Here is an 18,933-nt window from a genome sequence, read left to right on the forward strand (position 1 = left end):
CTCACTCACTCACTCACTCACTCACTCCCTCACTCCCTCACTCCCTCACTCACTCACTCACTCACTCACTCACTCCCTCACTCACTCACTCACTCACTCACTCACTCACTCACTCACTCCCTCACTCCCTCACTCCCTCACTCACTCACTCACTCACTCACTCACTCACTCACTCCCTCACTCCCTCACTCCCTCACTCACTCACTCACTCACTCACTCACTCACTCCCTCACTCACTCACTCACTCACTCACTCCCTCACTCCCTCACTCCTCACTCACTCACTCACTCACTCACTCCCTCACTCCCTCACTCCCTCACTCCCTCACTCCCTCACTCACTCACTCCCTCACTCCCTCACTCCCTCACTCCCTCACTCCCTCACTCCCTCACTCCTCACTCACTCACTCACTCACTCACTCACTCCCTCACTCCCTCACTCCCTCACTCCCTCACTCACTCACTCACTCCCTCACTCCCTCACTCCCTCACTCCCTCACTCACTCACTCACTCACTCACTCCCTCACTCCCTCACTCCCTCACTCCCTCACTCACTCACTCACTCACTCCCTCACTCCCTCACTCCCTCACTCCCTCACTCACTCACTCACTCACTCACTCACTCACTCACTCACTCACTCACTCACTCCAGAATGATTGTGTCCTCCTGCTCTGTCCGTCTGTCCGTGGGCCGGGGAGGGAGGGAGGGGCTTCCCAGCATGCCTTGTGGCGTGTTTTCTTCTGCGTGTGTCTGAGTTTTATTATCGTGTTGTTATTTGTTCTTAATGGAACGCAGCGCAGCTGGGGGGGGGGGGGGGGGGGGGGGGGGGATGCAGTGTTGTTTTTGGCAGCATATTTCTATTTTAGTTTTAGTCATTAGTCTCCTGAATAGTTTTAGTTTTAGTCTTGGTCACATTTTAATCACCTGGAATGTATTAGAGTTAGTCTAGTTTTAGTCGACTAAATGTCATAAGATTTTATAGTCGACTAAATCTACAGGTGATTTAGTCGACTAAAATGTATTTTTGCGGGCCTTGTTGCCGTCATAATGAAAATAGCAGAAAATAGCAGATCTACAAGCTCACAACGCGTCGTCGCGTTGTGAGCTTGTAGATCTGCTATTTTCAGCATGCAGTGTGTAAAATGACTTATACTGGATCTGTTGTCCACTAGTCCCTTCCTAACATTTTAGTCTAGTTTTGTCGACGAAATTGTCAGTATATTTAGTCTTAGTTTCAGTCACCGTAGCTTTAGTTTTCATTTAGTTTCCATTTAGTTTTCTTCAGCGGAAAAAGGTAGTCGACGAACATTTTTCCTCTTCGTTTTAGTCGACGAAAACAACACTGGGGGGGACGCGTGTCATTTGGTTGTTGGCTTCTATAGGACAGGGGTTTTCAACACGTGGTCCGTGGACCACCTGGTGGTCCCTGGAGGTATTGCATGTGGTCCCTGACCATGCATTTAGTAATGTAGGATTTGTTAAAAATGTCATTCCACAGGTTGAGAAACAGTGAACTGAATGACCTGCATGGTGACCTCTGACCTGTGATGAGTCATTAGTCCTTTTGCAGTCAGAACTGCAGCATCACTCCCAATCTACCGCCGTAGTCTGAAAACCCACCTTTTCAGACTCCATCATGGCCCGTAGCACTTACCCTATAGAGCACCGAAGTCCTGACGTAACTCGCTCATCCCTTCCATTCCCCTGGTTCGCGGAAGTGATTTCTCTATGGAGAATAACATGGGGTGATCTTAATATCGTCTACTATAAGCGTTGTGGTCCAAAAATAAACAAGCTGTCTCTGCGTTATTGTCAGGGAGGTGTCTCTGTATCGTTTGCAACAGTCAGTCACTCATATATGATACAGTCTGCTTCTAGCGAAAATCTAACTAATTCAGCAGCAGTAACATTAGCGTTTTCTCTCAGTCAGTTGATTCTTCATATCCATATGAGTGAAGCGGCCGGGGTGACATGTTTATTTTTCAAACACAGTTCTTATATGAGGCGATCTCAAATCGCCTCAATGGGGATTTCAATGCAACTAAACAAATACATGAACCTGGGGACTGACGCCCTCTACTGGAAGTGACGTCAGACTTCGGTGCTCTATACCCCCTTAGATAGCATTTCTGTAGACTTAGATAGCATCTGATACAGACTTATAGCATGTTATGTAGACAGCACTATAATTGCATTGTATGTAAGTCATAGTACATATGTATAGCATAGTAGTATAGATGTATAGTTTATATGTATAGCTTCATTATATAGATATTCCACTGTTACTTTCTTAGCTTACGCATGTTTCTTGATAAATGTTTTTATGTGATCTATTCCCATGCTTTTTTTTGTTCTTGCTTAATGTAAGTCGCTCTGGATTAAGAGCGTCTGATAAATGCCTACATTGTAAATTGTAAATTGTAATTTTGTAGTAATTTTACTGACAAGTTTGGGTTGATTCTATAGTCAGGGTGGTGGTCCCCAGGTTGATTCTATAGTCAGGGTGGTGGTCCCCAGGTTGATTCTAAGTCAGGGTGGTGGTCCCCAGGTTGATTCTAAGTCAGGGTGGTGGTCCCCAGGTTGATTCTAAGTCAGGGTGGTGGTCCCCAGGTTGATTCTATAGTCAGGGTGGTGGTCCCCAGGTTGATTCTAAGTCAGGGTGGTGGTCCCCAGGTTGATTCTAAGTCAGGGTGGTGGTCCCCAGGTTGATTCTAAGTCAGGGTGGTGGTCCCCAGGTTGATTCTAAGTCAGGGTGGTGGTCCCCAGGTTGATTCTAAGTCAGGGTGGTGGTCCCCAGGTTGGTTCTATAGTCAGGGTGGTGGTCCCCAGGTTGGTTCTATAGTCAGGGTGGAGGTCCCCAGGTTGATTCTGAAACAAACACAAACAATGTCGATTCAGACAATATAGAGCATCACCAAAACTCATGTGGTTTTATTTTTTCATAAAAATGTTAGATTCCTGTTGATTTTACTATTTGAAGATCTGGATCCGGATCCACGGATCCAGTCCGGGTTTTCTTCCCAATAAAATGGACAAATCAACGGGAATCAAATTTTTTTATGAAAAAATAAAACCACATGCGTTTTGGTGATGCTCTATATTGTCTGAATCAACATTGTTTGTGTTTGTTTACGTACTAAAAGAGTGACTTTGAGAGCTGTTTTTAGCTACAATGTAAGTCAATGAGGAGCATATTTTGAATTATCAATTTCTAATCACTGGAGCAGTTATTTTTTATTTCTTGTCCACATTTGGAGTTGCATCATGGCAAAGTAACTACACAACCCAAACCTCAAAAAAAGTGGTCTTACCCTTTAAGAGTGATTAACAGTGATGTAACTGTTTTAAACCTTGTACGTCATCTTGTCCCTATGTGAAACTTTATTGACAGCCGTAGCCAGTAGAAGACAAACAACAATTAAAAAACATACAAAGCAGTTACAAATAAATACATTGGTTCATAAAACTCTAAAAACTCTCTTGTAAAAAAATAAGAAAATCTATAAGAGGCACTCGTACCAATGTTTCCACATCAGGGAGCGGTATCTAACAGTGCTAAACCTAGGATTAGTCAACACCTTAATCACATTATTAAGTGAGCCATCAAGTCTGCTTTTAAAGCTGAACATGAGGTTTCTTAAAGGACAACTTTAGTTTTTTTCAACCAAGGTTCATGTTTTAGGTTGTTATTAGAGAAAGTAAAAGATGAGTGTTATTTTTTTTCCATTTGCTGCTTTCTTTCGTTTTGGGGATTTTAGCTGTTTTGTACAGGGGGGGCGGGGGCATTCGAGCATGGGGCTAAATATGTATTTTTTTCCAAAATATTATGGAGATTTATTTTTTTATTATTTATACTATAGTCCTAATAAACCCCAGGAAATTACATTTGGCCACAAATAAATCACAGGATCTACTGAATGTGAAGGTAGCCTACTGGGGGAAGGCTTATACTGTGTGTCATAGGCTCAATGTCAGTTTGACACATTCAGTAGATCTTGTGATGTTTTGTGGCCAGATGAAATTTCCAAAAAGAAATCGCTATAAAATGTTGTAAACAAATACATATTTAGCCCCATGCTCGAATGCCCCCGCCCCCCTGTCAGAAACAGATAAAATCCCTAAAACTAAAGAAAGCAGCAAATGAAAAAAAAACAACACTCATCTTTTAGTTTCTCTAATAACAACCTAAAACATGAACCTTGGTTGAAAAAAACTAAAGTTGTCCTTTAAGAGAGCCTGGAAGGTGGTTAGACCAGAGTCGCAGAAGAGCTGACTAGCACTGCCACCCCTAGGCTTCTTCAGGAGAATCCTGAGAGCATCGTTATAAGCCACCTTTAGCTTTTATAACACGCAAAGATTAAATCCCATAAACAATAAAGATAGTTTACTGTTGGTTTATGTCACCGTGTGTGTTACATCACCATTACATCACCTAATCAACCATGAGTTAGACTTTAATATATTAGCGCCCCCGCTGCCCCTCACTTCACACAGGTGTGATTGTTTTTTATAGAAGTGTATATTTGTACGTCTCTAAATGTTCTGATGAATTGAAAAGGGTGGACCCTGTAGTAAACAAGTGTAAATGCTTTATTGTGTCGTCCACTCAGGGTTAACATGAAATGTACCGTAATTCTGCAAACTGTACAATCAATCAATCAATCAATCAATTATCAATCAATCAATCAATCAATCAATCAATCAATCAATCAATCAATCAATCAATCGATCCTATGGACCATAGAGGCACTTTCTTTGGGCTTGGGCCCTTATTTAATCAGACCAGTGTGTGTCCAGTGGAAACCTCGTATGAATCTGATCTCAGGTCAGAATGGGTTAATCAGACCAGTGTGTGTCCAGTGGAAACCTCGCATGAATCTGATCTCAGGTCAGAATGGGTTAATCAGACCAGTGTGTGTCCAGTGGAAACCTCGTATGAATCTGATCTCAGGTCAGAATGGGTTAATCAGACCAGTGTGTGTCCAGTGGAAAACCTCGTATGAATCTGATCTCAGGTCAGAACGGGTTAATCAGACCAGTGTGTGTCCAGTGGAAACCTCGTATGAATCTGATCTCAGGTCAGAACGGGTTAATCAGACCAGTGTGTTGTCCAGTGGAAACCTCGTACGAATCTGATCTCAGGTCAGAATGGGTAAAAAAAAAGAAAAAAAAGAAAAAACTTTTTGACTCCCCCCCCCCCCCCCCGCTCCAAATGCGCTTTAATGACGTCATGGCCGTGCGACAGCCACCACACAGAGGTCTGTAGTCTCCATCCATCAGCATCCATATCTCTGTGTCTGTCTCCTGGGAGGCCGTTACAGTCAGGATGGATTAGAACCGAACGGAACATCCTGGAGCCCACAGACAGAACCGACGCCATGGACTGTCTCTAGCCGAGGACTGGCGTTCTTTCCCCGCTGAAAACTGTTCCAGTGCTCCGCTCCGCCCCGCGCTGCTGCTGCTGCTGCGGAACAGCTAGCCTTATTAGCCCAGCAGGCTAATGCTAATGCTAATGCTAATGCTAGCAGCTAGCCTCTACTAGCCTCCATAGCTAATAGGCCGCCGAGGCGCCGCACAGAGACGAGCCGGGCTTCGGGACCTTCCACCCGGACCGAGAAGGACAAACACGCCGGCCTGTCGATCCTTCCGTCCTCCCTCCTCCAACCCAGCCACAGCTGGATTCATCCAACGGTTGTTTTAGTATTATTATCATTATTATTGTTATTGCCTCCTGAATGTGAGCGGGGTGTGATAAACATTATCGGGGAGAGAGTAGACGCACATAACGGTGATAAAAAAAAAGACCCAGACTGAGGCGTTAGCTTTAGCTTGTTTTGGTAGCTTTGTTGTTGACTGACACTAAACGGGGAGGAAGAAGAAGAAGAAGAAGCTAACGAGGCTAAAGAGAGGCTAGCATCTGTAGGGGTGTCCCTGCAGCATGTCGTCCCGGAGAGGGGGCTACGCGGCGGGCATGGAGGCCACGGGAGGGGCCGCTGGAGGAGGAGGAGGAGGGAACAACAACAACCACAACAACACCTCTGGAGGAACCTCTGGACGCAAACAGAGCATCATCAATGTCCCCAACACCAGGAACCAGCAGGACCCCTACGACCGCAAGATGGACAAGAGCAGCTACCAGCATGTAAGTCACACTGTGTTAAAGACCAGCTACCAGCATGTACGTTACACTGTGTTAAAGACCAGCTACCAGCATGTAGGTTACACTGTGTTAAAGACCAGCTACCAGCATGTAGGTTACACTGTGTTAAAGACCAGCTACCAGCATGTAGGTTACACTGTGTTAAAGACCAGCTACCAGCATGTAGGTTACACTGTGTTAAAGACCAGCTACCAGCATGTAGGTTACACTGTGTTAAAGACCAGCTACCAGCATGTAGGTTACACTGTGTTAAAGACCAGCTACCAGCATGTAGGTTACACTGTGTTAAAGACCAGCTACCAGCATGTAGGTTACACTGTGTTAAAGACCAGCTACCAGCATGTAGGTTACACTGTGTTAAAGACCAGCTACCAGCATGTAGGTTACACTGTGTTAAAGACCAGCTACCAGCATGTAGGTTACACTGTGTTAAAGACCAGCTACCAGCATGTAGGTTACACTGTGTTAAAGACCAGCTACCAGCATGTACGTTACACTGTGTTAAAGACCAGCTACCAGCATGTAGGTTACACTGTGTTAAAGACCAGCTACCAGCATGTACGTTACACTATGTTAAAACTAGATGGACAAGACCTCTGCCTACCAGCATGTAAGTTACAGTGTGTTAAAACTAGATGGACAAGACCTACCAACAGGTAGGTTATATTACTCTACTATAGTTAAATCATAGTTATTTGGCTATATATTCAGTGCTGCACACAAATATTTTGGTCTAGTACTCACAGGAGCACCTGGAGGAGTTAGTTGGTGCTCCTATAAAATGCGGCGACCCGTCTCGCCGGATGGATAAAAGAGGGATGAATAACTTATAGCAAAACGATATTTATTGGATAAGTGGGGACTGGGGAGTCAATGGAGAGTATTGCAACTCTAGATTCATCCCATTAAAAGAAATCTAGAGTTGCAAATTGCAGCTATAGGTCCATGTGTATTCCAGCCCTATATGCATATGCATATTCTAATACAAACTTCGTAATACTTCTAAGGATAATATGAGCATCAAAGCAATATTTTAGATTTTATTTTTTATTTAAATAGCCGATCTACTAGCTCACAACGTGTTGCGGAGGCGACACGTTGTGAGCTTGCAGATCAGCTATATTTGTTTAACATACGACACGTCACGGGGGCACAGTTGGTAGTGCTGTCGCCTCACAGCTAGAAGGTCCTGGGTTCGATTCCCGCTCGGGACGCTGTGGGCGCTGGGGGGCGTGTTCCCTCCTCCGCGTCATCAGTGCCCATACCCGAGGCGGGGGTTGGCGAAAGGGCCTTTCTGTGTGGAGTTTGCATGTTCTCCCCGTGTCCCCTAGGGTAGGTACCCTCACATGTTCTCCCCGTGTCCCCTAGGGTAGGTAACCTCACATGTTCTCCCTGTGTCCCCTAGGGTAGGTACCCTCACATGTTCTCCCCGTGTCCCCTAGGGTAGGTACCCTCACATGTTCTCCCCGTGTCCCCTAGGGTAGGTACCCTCACATGTTCTCCCCGTGTCCCCTAGGGTAGGTACCCTCACATGTTCTCCCCGTGTCCCCTAGGGTAGGTACCCTCACAAAAACATGCCGTAATCCTGGTCTCTAAAACTACCTCCCCCTGGCCAGCCGGGGCGCCTGATGGAGGGGAAAGGAACTGGTCGGAATAACGTGTTCCTTCCACGCGCTACGTCCGGCCGGGGAAATTCCCCCCTCTCTGTCGGGTGAAAAGAAGCAGCTTGGACTCCTCATGCATAGAAGGAGGCATGAGGTCACTCCGCTGCCCCCCCCCAGGTTGGCAGAGGAAGTGTAGCGCCCAGGATTACATTAGATAATTGGCACTGGGTGAAAAGAAAAACTGGGTTACAAAATCGTGGGATAAAAAATTAGAGAAGAAAACATACGACACGTCGTACGATGCTTCCCTTTTGTTTTTAGCCGAGGCGACGTACAGACTACACAGTCTACAGAGTCAGACACACATGGCTCCTCCTCGGTGCAAAATGAACAGTGTACACTACCCGACTTTACCATAATAATAATAATAATAATAATAATAATAAAACTTTATTTGTATAGCACCTTTCATGACATCAAATGCAGCTCAAAGTGCTTTACAGAACAATGGAGAATAAAAGAAAAGCAAGGCAACGACATTAAAAAACAAGCAGTAATGCAATACAGTGAGGACATGAATAACAAAAAATAAAAGATCAATTAAAAGCAATGTTGTAGAAGTGGGTCTTGAGCTGAGCTCTAAAAATGTCTACAGAGGCTGCCTGACGAAGGTACAGTGGGAGCTTGTTCCATGCCGACGGCCCGTAGAAGCAAAAAGCTGCTTCCCTGTATTTTTTAGTTGCCATTTTTTTAGGCAAAGCGAGCAGGCCAGCAGTGGAAGACCTTAGGGGGCGGTTTGGGACATATTTAGGCAGGCAGTCATGTAGGTAGGAAGGTGCGAGACCATTGAGAGCTTTATAGACAAGTAAAATAATTTTAAAATAATAAGGGACAGTTATTGTCGGGACACGCTGTTGTCATGTTGATAAGCTTCATGTTGTGCAGCAATTCTGCAAACTGTCAATCAAACGAGACCCCTGGCTACCAGCATGTAAGTTACACTGGGGAACCCCTTTTTCGTGTTTTAAGCATTATGTTATACTTTAGCTATTGAAAAATAGCAGATCTAAAAGCTCATAGAACTTGTAGGTCTGTTAAAAAACATTCCTCAAATCTTTGAATATATATTCTTTCAGAGTTTCAGTTTTTAACTCAAATAAATAAAACTTGTCCTATGGCCTGGCTACTAGACTATTAACAGATTGCAGAATGGGTACATTTAAAATAAGGTACAGGTCAATGTCTACGAGGATAAAAAGCACTAAGACTTGTGGGTCCTCCATTTTCAATTCATCAAAACATTTAAAGACATGCAAATATACACTTTTATGAAGAGAAAAATGTAAGAAAAAAAGGGGTACAAGTTTTTTTTTTACTTCTAGTTAAAACTCCTGTTGTGACTGCAAGATGGGTACCAGCAGCAGATGTATTGGGGTTAATATAATGGTATACTATAGTTGTAGTTTAACCCATTCTGACCTGAGATCAGATTCATACGAGGTTTCCACTGGACACACACTGGTCTGATTAACCCATTCTGACCCGAGATCAGATTCTAAAAAATGTCAGTCGTTCTTCGACTTTTTTTCAAAAATAGCAGACCTACAAGCTCATAGCGCGCCACTCGGTGGGGCGCTATGAGCTTGTAGATCTGCTATTTTTCAATAGCTAAAGCACAACATGATGCTGACACCAAAATGGGTTCCCGTTCAGAATGGGTTAAACACTAGAATAGAAGTGAGTGGTAAAGTGAGTGGAAAAGTGAGTTTAAAGGAGAATTCCATGTTAGAATGCTTTCTTATCTTTCTTATCTTTCTTTGTAGTTGCTACGTCCCCACCAAAGAGGTCCAGGTGTTATTTTGTGCAAAAACTCCTAATTGGCTATTTTCCCTACCATAAGCCCTCAATGAATTGCATTGCATTGAATGGGAATTGAATGGGGCTATGGGGTGTTATGCTAGTTTTGCTTATTTCCATCGAAATAAGTAGTAAAGTGTGCCGCTTGGGATATTATTTACATTATGAAGAGAGGATATATACAAAGAAATTTTAATTTTGAGCGATGGAAATAAGCGAATTAGCACAACACCCCATAGCCCCATTCAATTCCCATTCAATTCAATGCAATTCATTTAGGGCTTATGGTAGGGAAAATAGCCAATAAGGAGCTTTTGCACAAAATAACACCTGGACCTCTTTGGTGGCGACGTAACGACTACAAAGAAAGGTAAGAAAGCCTTTTAGTGTGGAATTCTCCTTTAACGTCATTTAACCCATTTTGGGTGGGAACCCCTTTTGGTTGCTTTAAAGCATTATGTTATAATTAAGCTATTGAAAAAAATAGCAGATCTACAAGTTCATAGCGCGGCCCTGAGTGCTGCGCTATGAACTTGTAGGTCTGCCAGTTTTGAAAATATCTCTAATAACTCAAATTCCCTACCTACCAAAAATGACAGCCAATCGGAGACCAACGTTTTATTTTGCTTGGCCTTATATGCGACTAACTCTGAGAGTGTACAAATGAGTGTACCATTTATTTTGTACACTCTCAGAGTTAAATTAACATTGATTTTACAATATAAATTGGGGGTCCCAGATAATTCCATTAAATGGGGGGGGTCCATTAGACTAATGGGCGGGAACCCCTTTTGGTGTTAGCATTATATTATGTTTTAGCTATTGAAAAATAGCAGATCTACAAGCTCATAGTGCGCCACCGAGTGGCGCGCTATGAGCTTGTAGATCTGCTATTTTTGAAAAATCTAAGAACGACTGACACAGAAACAGCTTTTTCAGAAAACTGTCAGGATGTAGAAGAACATCTTTAGAATCTGATCTCAGGTCAGAATGGGGGTTTGTTTGGGGACCACTGCAGTAGGTTGCCTAGTTATGCACAATGTCCTCCTGTGTGTGTGTATATATAAATGTTTGGGGACCACTGCAGTAGGTTGCCTAGTTATGCACAATGTCCTCCTGTGTGTGTGTATATATAAATGTTTGGGGACCACTGCAGTAGGTTGCCTAGTTATGCACAATGTCCTCCTGTGTGTGTGTATATATAAATGTTTGGGGACCACTGCAGTAGGTTGCCTAGTTATGCACAATGTCCTCCTGTGTGTGTGTATATATAAATGTTTGGGGACCACTGCAGTAGGTTGCCTAGTTATGCACAATGTCCTCCTGTGTGTGTGTATATATAAATGTTTGGGGACCACTGCAGTAGGTTGCCTAGTTATGCACAATGTCCTCCTGTGTGTATATATAAATGTTTGGGGACCACTGCAGTAGGTTGCCTAGTTATGCACAATGTTAGTGATAGTCTGTTTCTATTGAAAATGTAACTAATTTCAGCAGCGGTAACATTAGTGTTTTCTCTCAGTCAGTTGATTCTTCATATCCATCTGATCACGTGGGCGGAGATCGGGGCCAATCACGTCCTTTGTTCTGATCACGTGGGCGGAGATCGGGGCCAATCACGTCCTTTGTTCTGATCACGTGGGCGGAGATCGGGGCCAATCACGTCCTTTGATCTGATCGGAATGGCATCGGGAGCGACAAAACGTGTTCCGGGAGACATCCCTAGTACGAGAAGCGACGAATAAAGTCACGTTGACCTCTGTCTCTCTCACTGACCCCTCTCTCTCTCTCTCTCTCTCTCTCTGTCTCCATCCAGGGGAACATGACGCTGACCCCTCTCTCTCTCTCTGTCTCTGTCTCCATCCAGGGGAACATGACGCTGACCCCTCTCTCTGTCTCTGTCTCCATCCAGGGGAACATGACGCTGACCCCTCTCTCTGTCTCTGTCTCCATCCAGGGGAACATGACGCTGACCCCTCTCTCTCTCTCTCTCTCTGTCTCCATCCAGGGGAACATGACGCTGACCTCCCTGAAGCTCCGCCTGGCGCCCTCCATCCAGTCGGCCATGTCGGCGGCCGTAGACACCCTGCTGGGGGAGGTGGTCCTGGTTCTCAACGAGACGCAGCAGGAGCTGATGAACAAGGAGCAGGAGAACCAGAGGCTCAAGGTGAGGACCACCACCTCAGGATTACCCTGATAACGGAACGGCTCACAGTAATCTTATAGTTCTATCGTTCATTACCCTGATAACGGAACGGCTCACAGTAATCTTATAGTTATATCCTTCATTATTGTGATAATAGAACGGCTCACAGTAATCTTATAGTTATATCCTTCATTATTGTGATAATAGAACGGCTCACAGTAATCTTATAGTTCTATCGTTCATTACCCTGATAACGGAACGGCTCACAGTAATCTTATAGTTATATCGTTCATTATTGTGATAATAGAACGGCTCACAGTAATCTTATAGTTATATCGTTCATTATTGTGATAATAGAACGGCTCACAGTAATCTTATAGTTATATCCTTCATTATTGTGATAATAGAACGGCTCACAGTAATCTTATGGTTATATCCTTCATTATTGTGATAATAGAACGGCTCACAGTAATCTTATAGTTCTATCGTTCATTACCCTGATAACGGAACGGCTCACAGTAATCTTATAGTTATATCGTTCATTATTGTGATAATAGAACGGCTCACAGTAATCTTATGGTTCTATCCTTCATTACCCTGATAACGGAACGGCTCACAGTAATCTTATGGTTATATCCTTCATTATTGTGATAATAGAACGGCTCACAGTAATCTTATAGTTCTATCCTTCATTATTGTGATAATGGAACGGCTCACAGTAATCTTATAGTTATATCGTTCATTATTGTGATAATAGAACGGCTCACAGTAATCTTATAGTTATATCGTTCATTATTGTGATAATAGAACGGCTCACAGTAATCTTATGGTTATATCCTTCATTATTGTGATAATAGAACGGCTCACAGTAATCTTATAGTTCTATCCTTCATTATTGTGATAATGGAACGGCTCACAGTAATCTTATAGTTCTATCCTTCATTACCCTGATAACGGAACGGCTCACAGTAATCGTACAGCGCAGAGACTTTAATTAATTGTGAAATTAGCTTTTGTTGAGCTGCAAATGCAGCACCTCTTTAACCCTTTCTGGGCGGGAACCCCTTTTGGGGTTCTGTACAGTATGTACAGTTTTCAAAAATTACAAAAAATATGATGCTGCTATATTAATATTTGAAGTTTCGCAGAAAGATTCAGAAGGCGTTTTCAGAATCGGCCTCAGTCCTAAATGGATAATAAGGACCTGTAAAGATCATTTGTGACTACATTTGACTGAGGGACTGCCATTGGATTTTTTTTGAATTTCCGTTGAAATTAAATGAAAGCAGGGAATCATATCTTCAAATTGACATATTTGTTGTTCAGTTTGACCCACCAGTTTTGGAGATATGGCTTATAGAGTAATGTCTTGCAGAGAAACGGCGAGTTGAGAAAACTGGCTTGAAAAAGGTTCACTTCTGTGGTCTTTAACATTACACCTAGCTACATGTTTAAGCATTTATTTCATATTTACATGTCTTCTGTGGACTCTAACATTACACCTAGCTACATGTTTAAGCATTTATTTCATATTTACATGTCTTCTGTGGACTCTAACATTACACCTAGCTACATGTTACATTTATTTCATATTTACATGTCTTCTGTGGTCTCTAACATTACACCTAGCTACATGTTTAAGCATTTATTTCATATTTACATGTCTTCTGTGGACTCTAACATTACACCTAGCTACATGTTTAAGCAGATTAATGTCTATATATGGTTATGATGATAGAAAATTGGAGTCCAAAAAGTACAGAAAATGGCACTTTTACTCAAATTTGACATGCTGCGTTGGACCAGTAAATCTGAATGAATTTTCCCCAAACTTTGCAAAGATCATTTTTATAGCCATTGTAACAAAATTCCAAAAGAACAGATTGATATTTGGTCGTTAAATATTTAGCATTTAATTTTAAAAAGAAACACCGAAAATTGCACTTTTACCCAAATTTGACATGCTGCGTTGGACCTGTAAATCGCCATATATTGAAAAGATATTTTGCATAATGTTCCTACAACATGAAGTGGCATATTTTAGCAAAAGAACAGATCAGGAGGTTAAAATTGCATTTTTCGATGCACCCTAATGTCCATATATGGTCATGTCCCCCCAGGTGCGTCTGGAGGTCTCTGAGCGGGAGCTGAAGACCCTCCAGGAGTGCCTCTGCAGCGCCCAGAAGCTCATCGACCAGCTCCAGATCACCTACTCGGGGAACCAGGCGGTCAGCCAGTCGGTGTTCGCCCCGCTGACCGCCATGACCTCCATGGGGGGGGGTCCCGGGCAGGGGGGGGACCACCACCAGAACAACGGGCGGGGCGTGAACGGGGCGGGCGGCGGGGTGGACCTGGTGGGGGGGGGCCAGGTGGACCCCGACGGCCTGCACGGGTTCGAGTCCCGGGACGACTACAAGATGTGCCAGCTGTCCATCCAGCCCGACGGGTCGGTCACCAACCACGGCATGGAGGCCTACGCCAACAGCACCCACAGCACCTGTATGACAGGTAGGTTAACCACACCCCTAACCACACCCACAGCACCTGTATGACAGGTAGGTTAACCACACCCCTAACCACACCCACAGCACCTGTATGACTGACCACACCCCTAACCACACCCACAGCACCTGTATGACTGACCACACCCCTAACAGCACCCACAGCACCTGTATGACTGGTAGGTTAACCACACCCCTAACCACACCCACAGCACCTGTATGACTGGTAGGTTAACCACACCCCTAACCACACCCACAGCACCTGTATGACAGGTAGGTTACTACTGACCACACCCCTAACCACACCCACAGCACCTGTATGACTGACCACACCCCTAACAGCACCCACAGCACCTGTATGACTGGTAGGTTAACCACACCCCTAACCACACCCACAGCACCTGTATGACAGGTAGGTTACTACTGACCACACCCCTAACCACACCCACAGCACCTGTATGACTGACCACACCCCTAACAGCACCCACAGCACCTGTATGACTGGTAGGTTAACCACACCCCTAACCACACCCACAGCACCGGCCGTATGACAGGTAGGTTAACCACACCCCTAGCCGTTCACATCCCTGTTTACGGCTCAGACAGAATGCCTCGTATCTCCTAATCTAGGGAGCTCTCTGTGGTTTTGAGTTGACCAGATGGATTGACCTGCCTCTGGTTTCAAAATATGACCGCGAGGGATTATTCAGGGACTGTATCGTAATGATAGAGAGGTAAACGAGGAATAGTATTTCTCCCTCTTTATCGTAACGTAACGTAACTGTTGTGTTGTAGATGACCGTCAGCAGTCCCAGGGCGGAGGAGGAGGAGGCGGAGTCTCCAGGTTCGAGATCAAAGAGGAGCAGGGTCCGGCCAGTGGGGGAGGAGCGGGGGGGAAGGGGGGCGGCGACAACAGCCGAGTGGGCGTCGACGGAGGAGGAGGCGGAGACAACAGCGCGGGAGACCTGAACTACATCCAATCAGGAGGAGGAGAGGATGGCCCGTCGTCCTTCACCTACCCCCTGCGTCACCCCAGGCCCGTACGGCCTCGTAACGAAGGTAAGGCCCCTTCACCTCCCCCCTGCCTCACCATAGGCCCTTAAGGCCCCTTCACCTCCCCCTGCCTCACCCAAGGCCCTTAAGGCCCCTTCACCTCCCCCTGCCTCACCATAGGCCCTTAAGGCCCCTTCACCTCCCCCTGCCTCACCCAAGGCCCTTAAGGCCCCTTCACCTCCCCCCATCCTCACCTAAGGCCCTTAAGGCCCCTTCACCTCCCCCTGCCTCACCCCAGGCCCTTAAGGCCCCTTCACCTCCCCCCTGCCTCACCATAGGCCCTTAAGGCCCCTTCACCTCACCCCTGCCTCACCCAAGGCCCTTAAGGCCCCTTCACCTCACCCCTGCCTCACCCAAGGCCCTTAAGGCCCCTTCACCTCCCCCCTGCCTCACCCAAGGCCCTTAAGGCCCCTTCACCTCCCCCTGCCTCACCTAAGGCCCTTAAGGCCCCTTCACCTCCCCCCTGCCTCACCATAGGCCCTTAAGGCCCCTTCACCTCCCCCCTGCCTCACCCAAGGCCCTTAAGGCCCCTTCACCTCCCCCCTGCCTCACCCAAGGCCCTTAAGGCCCCTTCACCTCCCCCCTGCCTCACCCAAGGCCCTTAAGGCCCCTTCACCTCCCCCCTGCCTCACCCAAGGCCCTTAAGGCCCCTTCACCTCCCCCCTGCCTCACCCAAGGCCCTTAAGGCCCCTTCACCTCCCCCTGCCTCACCTAAGGCCCTTAAGGCCCCTTCACCTCCCCCCTGCCTCACCCAAGGCCCTTAAGGCCCCTTCACCTCCCCCTGCCTCACCATAGGCCCTTAAGGCTCCTTCACCTCCCCCCTGCCTCACCCAAGGCCCTTAAGGCCCCTTCACCTCCCCCCTGCCTCACCCAAGGCCCTTAAGGCCCCTTCACCTCCCCCTGCCTCACCCAAGGCCCTTAAGGCCCCTTCACCTCCCCCTGCCTCACCCAAGGCCCTTAAGGCCCCTTCACCTCCCCCTGTCTCACCCAAGGCCCTTAAGGCCCCTTCACCTCCCCCCTGCCTCACCCAAGGCCCTTAAGGCCCCTTCACCTCCCCCTGCCTCACCCAAGGCCCTTAAGGCCCCTTCACCTCCCCCTGCCTCACCCAAGGCCCTTAAGGCCCCTTCACCTCCCCCTGCCTCACCCAAGGCCCTTAAGGCCCCTTCACCTCCCCCTGTCTCACCCAAGGCCCTTAAGGCCCCTTCACCTCCCCCTGTCTCACCCAAGGCCCTTAAGGCCCCTTCACCTCCCCCCTGCCTCACCCAAGGCCCTTAAGGCCCCTTCACCTCCCCCCTGCCTCACCCCAAGGCCCTTAAGGCGTTCTTATATATATATATGATGTCGTGTATCGTGATAATAACGTTCTTATATATATCTACGATAATGTCGTATCGTGATAATAACGTTCTTATATATATATATATATATATATCTATGATGATGTCGTGTATCGTGATAATAACTGCTCAGAGAACATATGGTGATATTGTTGTTGTTTCCGTATCGCCCCGCCCCCTAAACCGAAGGCCAGAAGCAGCAGCCGGCGACGACTAGGACGTCCTCGTCCGCGGCGGGACGGTCGGACAGCGTGTCTCCGGGCCGGGCGGGAGGAGGGGGAGGGGGAGGGGGGGGGACGGGGGACGAGGACTCCCTCCCCGAGGGCCCCACCTCCGACCGGCCCCACCACTGCCTGGAGTGCGGCAAGACGTTCCGCCTGATCTCCAGCCTCAAGAAGCACATCCGCATCCACACGGGCGAGAAGCCCTACCCGTGCGGCGTGTGCGGCCGGCGCTTCCGCGAGTCGGGCGCCCTGAAGACGCACCTGCGCATCCACACGGGCGAGAAGCCCTACTCCTGCAGCGAGTGCGGCAACAGCTTCCGCCACCTGGACGGCCTGCGCAAGCACCGGCGCACGCACACGGGCGAGAAGCCCTACGTCTGCGCCATCTGCGGCAAGCGGCTGAGCCGCCTGCAGCACCTGAAGCACCACCAGCTCATCCACACGGGGGAGAGGCCCTGCTGCTGCCCCTTCTGCAACCGCAGCTTCAAGGAACCCGCCGCGCTGCGCAAGCACGTGCGCACGCACCGCGAGGAGGCGGGCCACATGGGCCTGCCCGGGGGGGGAGGGGCAGGAGGAGGGGGAGGGGGAGGGGGAGGAGGGGGGGCGGCCGGGGGGGGAGACGACACGGACCCCGACGGCCTGGACGACATCAACAGCATGCACCCCGCCGCCCCCTCCCCCACCATGCGCTTCGGGGAGTGGGGCGCCGAGGACGACGACGGCTCCGTCGTGGACTGCGTGTAAGCCGGCGGCGTTCAGAGACGCGTCGCGTTTGGCGGGTTTTTAGCGCAGTCGCACGGCAGAGCCGCTGTCCCGTCCCTCCTTCCCAACCCCCCCCCCCCACCCCCCTCCCTCCCTCCTCCCCCCCGCCTCTCGTTGAAGGAGAATTCAGGACCGGCCATTTACTTACCATCATCTGATCTGATTATTCTGTTGTTCTATCCAACAAGCAGTGGTTTAACGGTGGTACCACAGTGGTACCAGTGGCAGAGGTACCACAGTGGTACCACAGTAGTACCAGTGGCAGAGATAAAACAGTGGTACCACAGTGGTACCAGTGGCAGAGGTAAAACAGTGGTACCACAGTGGTACCAGTGGCAGAGGTACCACAGTGGTACCAGTGGCAGAGGTAAAACAGTGATACCAGAGTAGTACCAGTGGCAGAGGTAAAACAGTGATACCAGAGTAGTACCAGTGGCAGAGGTAAAACAGTGATACCAGAGTAGTACCAGTGGCAGAGGTAAAACACTGATACCAGAGTAGTACCAGTGGCAGAGGTAAAACACTGATACCAGAGTAGTACCAGTGGCAGAGGTAAAACAGTGATACCAGTGGCAGAGGTAAAACAGTGATACAAGTGGCAGAGGTAAAACAGTGATACCAGTGGCAGAGGTAAAACAGTGAAACCAGTGGCAGAGGTAAAACAGTGAAACCAGTGGCAGAGGTAAAACAGTGATAACAGTGGCAGAGGTAAAACAGTGAAACCAGAGGCAGAGGTAAAACAGTGTAACCAGTGGCAGAGGTAAAACAGTGAAACCAGTGGCAGAGGTAAAACACTGATACCAGAGTAGTACCAGTGGCAGAGGTAAAACACTGATACCAGAGTAGTACCAGTGGCAGAGGTAAAACAGTGATACCAGTGGCAGAGGTAAAACAGTGAAACCAGTGGCAGAGGTAAAACAGTGAAACCAGTGGCAGAGATAAAACAGTGATACCAGTGGCAGAGGTAAAACAGTGATACCAGTGGCAGAGGTAAAACAGTGAAACCAGTGGCAGAGGTAAAACAGTGAAACCAGTGGCAGAGGTAAAACAGTGATACCAGTGGCAGAGGTAAAACAGTGAAACCAGTGGCAGAGGTAAAACAGTGAAACCAGTGGCAGAGATAAAACAGTGATACCAGTGGCAGAGGTAAAACAGTGATACCAGTGGCAGAGGTAAAACAGTGATACCAGTGGCAGAGGTAAAACAGTGAAACCAGTGGCAGAGGTAAAACAGTGATACCAGTGGCAGAGGTAAAACAGTGAAACCAGTGGCAGAGATAAAACAGTGA

The 18,933-nt window shown here is 47.3% G+C and overlaps 1 protein-coding gene across 1 annotated transcript; it reads left to right on the forward strand.

Moving 5' to 3' along the window:
- Positions 1 to 5,619: 5,619 nt before the first annotated feature.
- Positions 5,620 to 17,830, forward strand: LOC310856348 (uncharacterized protein). Its single transcript, XM_083761726.1, has 5 exons — positions 5,620 to 6,143; positions 11,631 to 11,789; positions 13,889 to 14,276; positions 15,065 to 15,328; positions 16,849 to 17,830. The coding sequence occupies exons 1-5, from the start codon at positions 5,940 to 5,942 to the stop codon at positions 17,625 to 17,627; spliced, it is 1,794 nt and encodes a 597-aa protein (XP_083617852.1). The 5' UTR covers positions 5,620 to 5,939; the 3' UTR covers positions 17,628 to 17,830.
- The last annotated feature ends 1,103 nt before the right edge of the window (positions 17,831 to 18,933 follow it).

The sequence above is a fragment of the Protomyctophum parallelum genome (genome assembly GCF_964188405.1).
Source record: "Protomyctophum parallelum genome assembly, chromosome: 1".
Taxonomy (NCBI): domain Eukaryota; kingdom Metazoa; phylum Chordata; class Actinopteri; order Myctophiformes; family Myctophidae; genus Protomyctophum; species Protomyctophum parallelum.

Coding starts and splice junctions, on each gene's coding strand:
- LOC310856348 (XM_083761726.1), top strand. CDS start 5,940: ATGTCGTCCCGGAGAGGGGGCTACGCGGCGGGCATGGAGGCCACGGGA. Junction 11,790..13,888: donor AGGAGAACCAGAGGCTCAAG/GTGAGGACCACC, acceptor ATGTCCCCCCAG/GTGCGTCTGGAGGTCTCTGA. Junction 15,329..16,848: donor CGTACGGCCTCGTAACGAAG/GTAAGGCCCCTT, acceptor CCTAAACCGAAG/GCCAGAAGCAGCAGCCGGCG.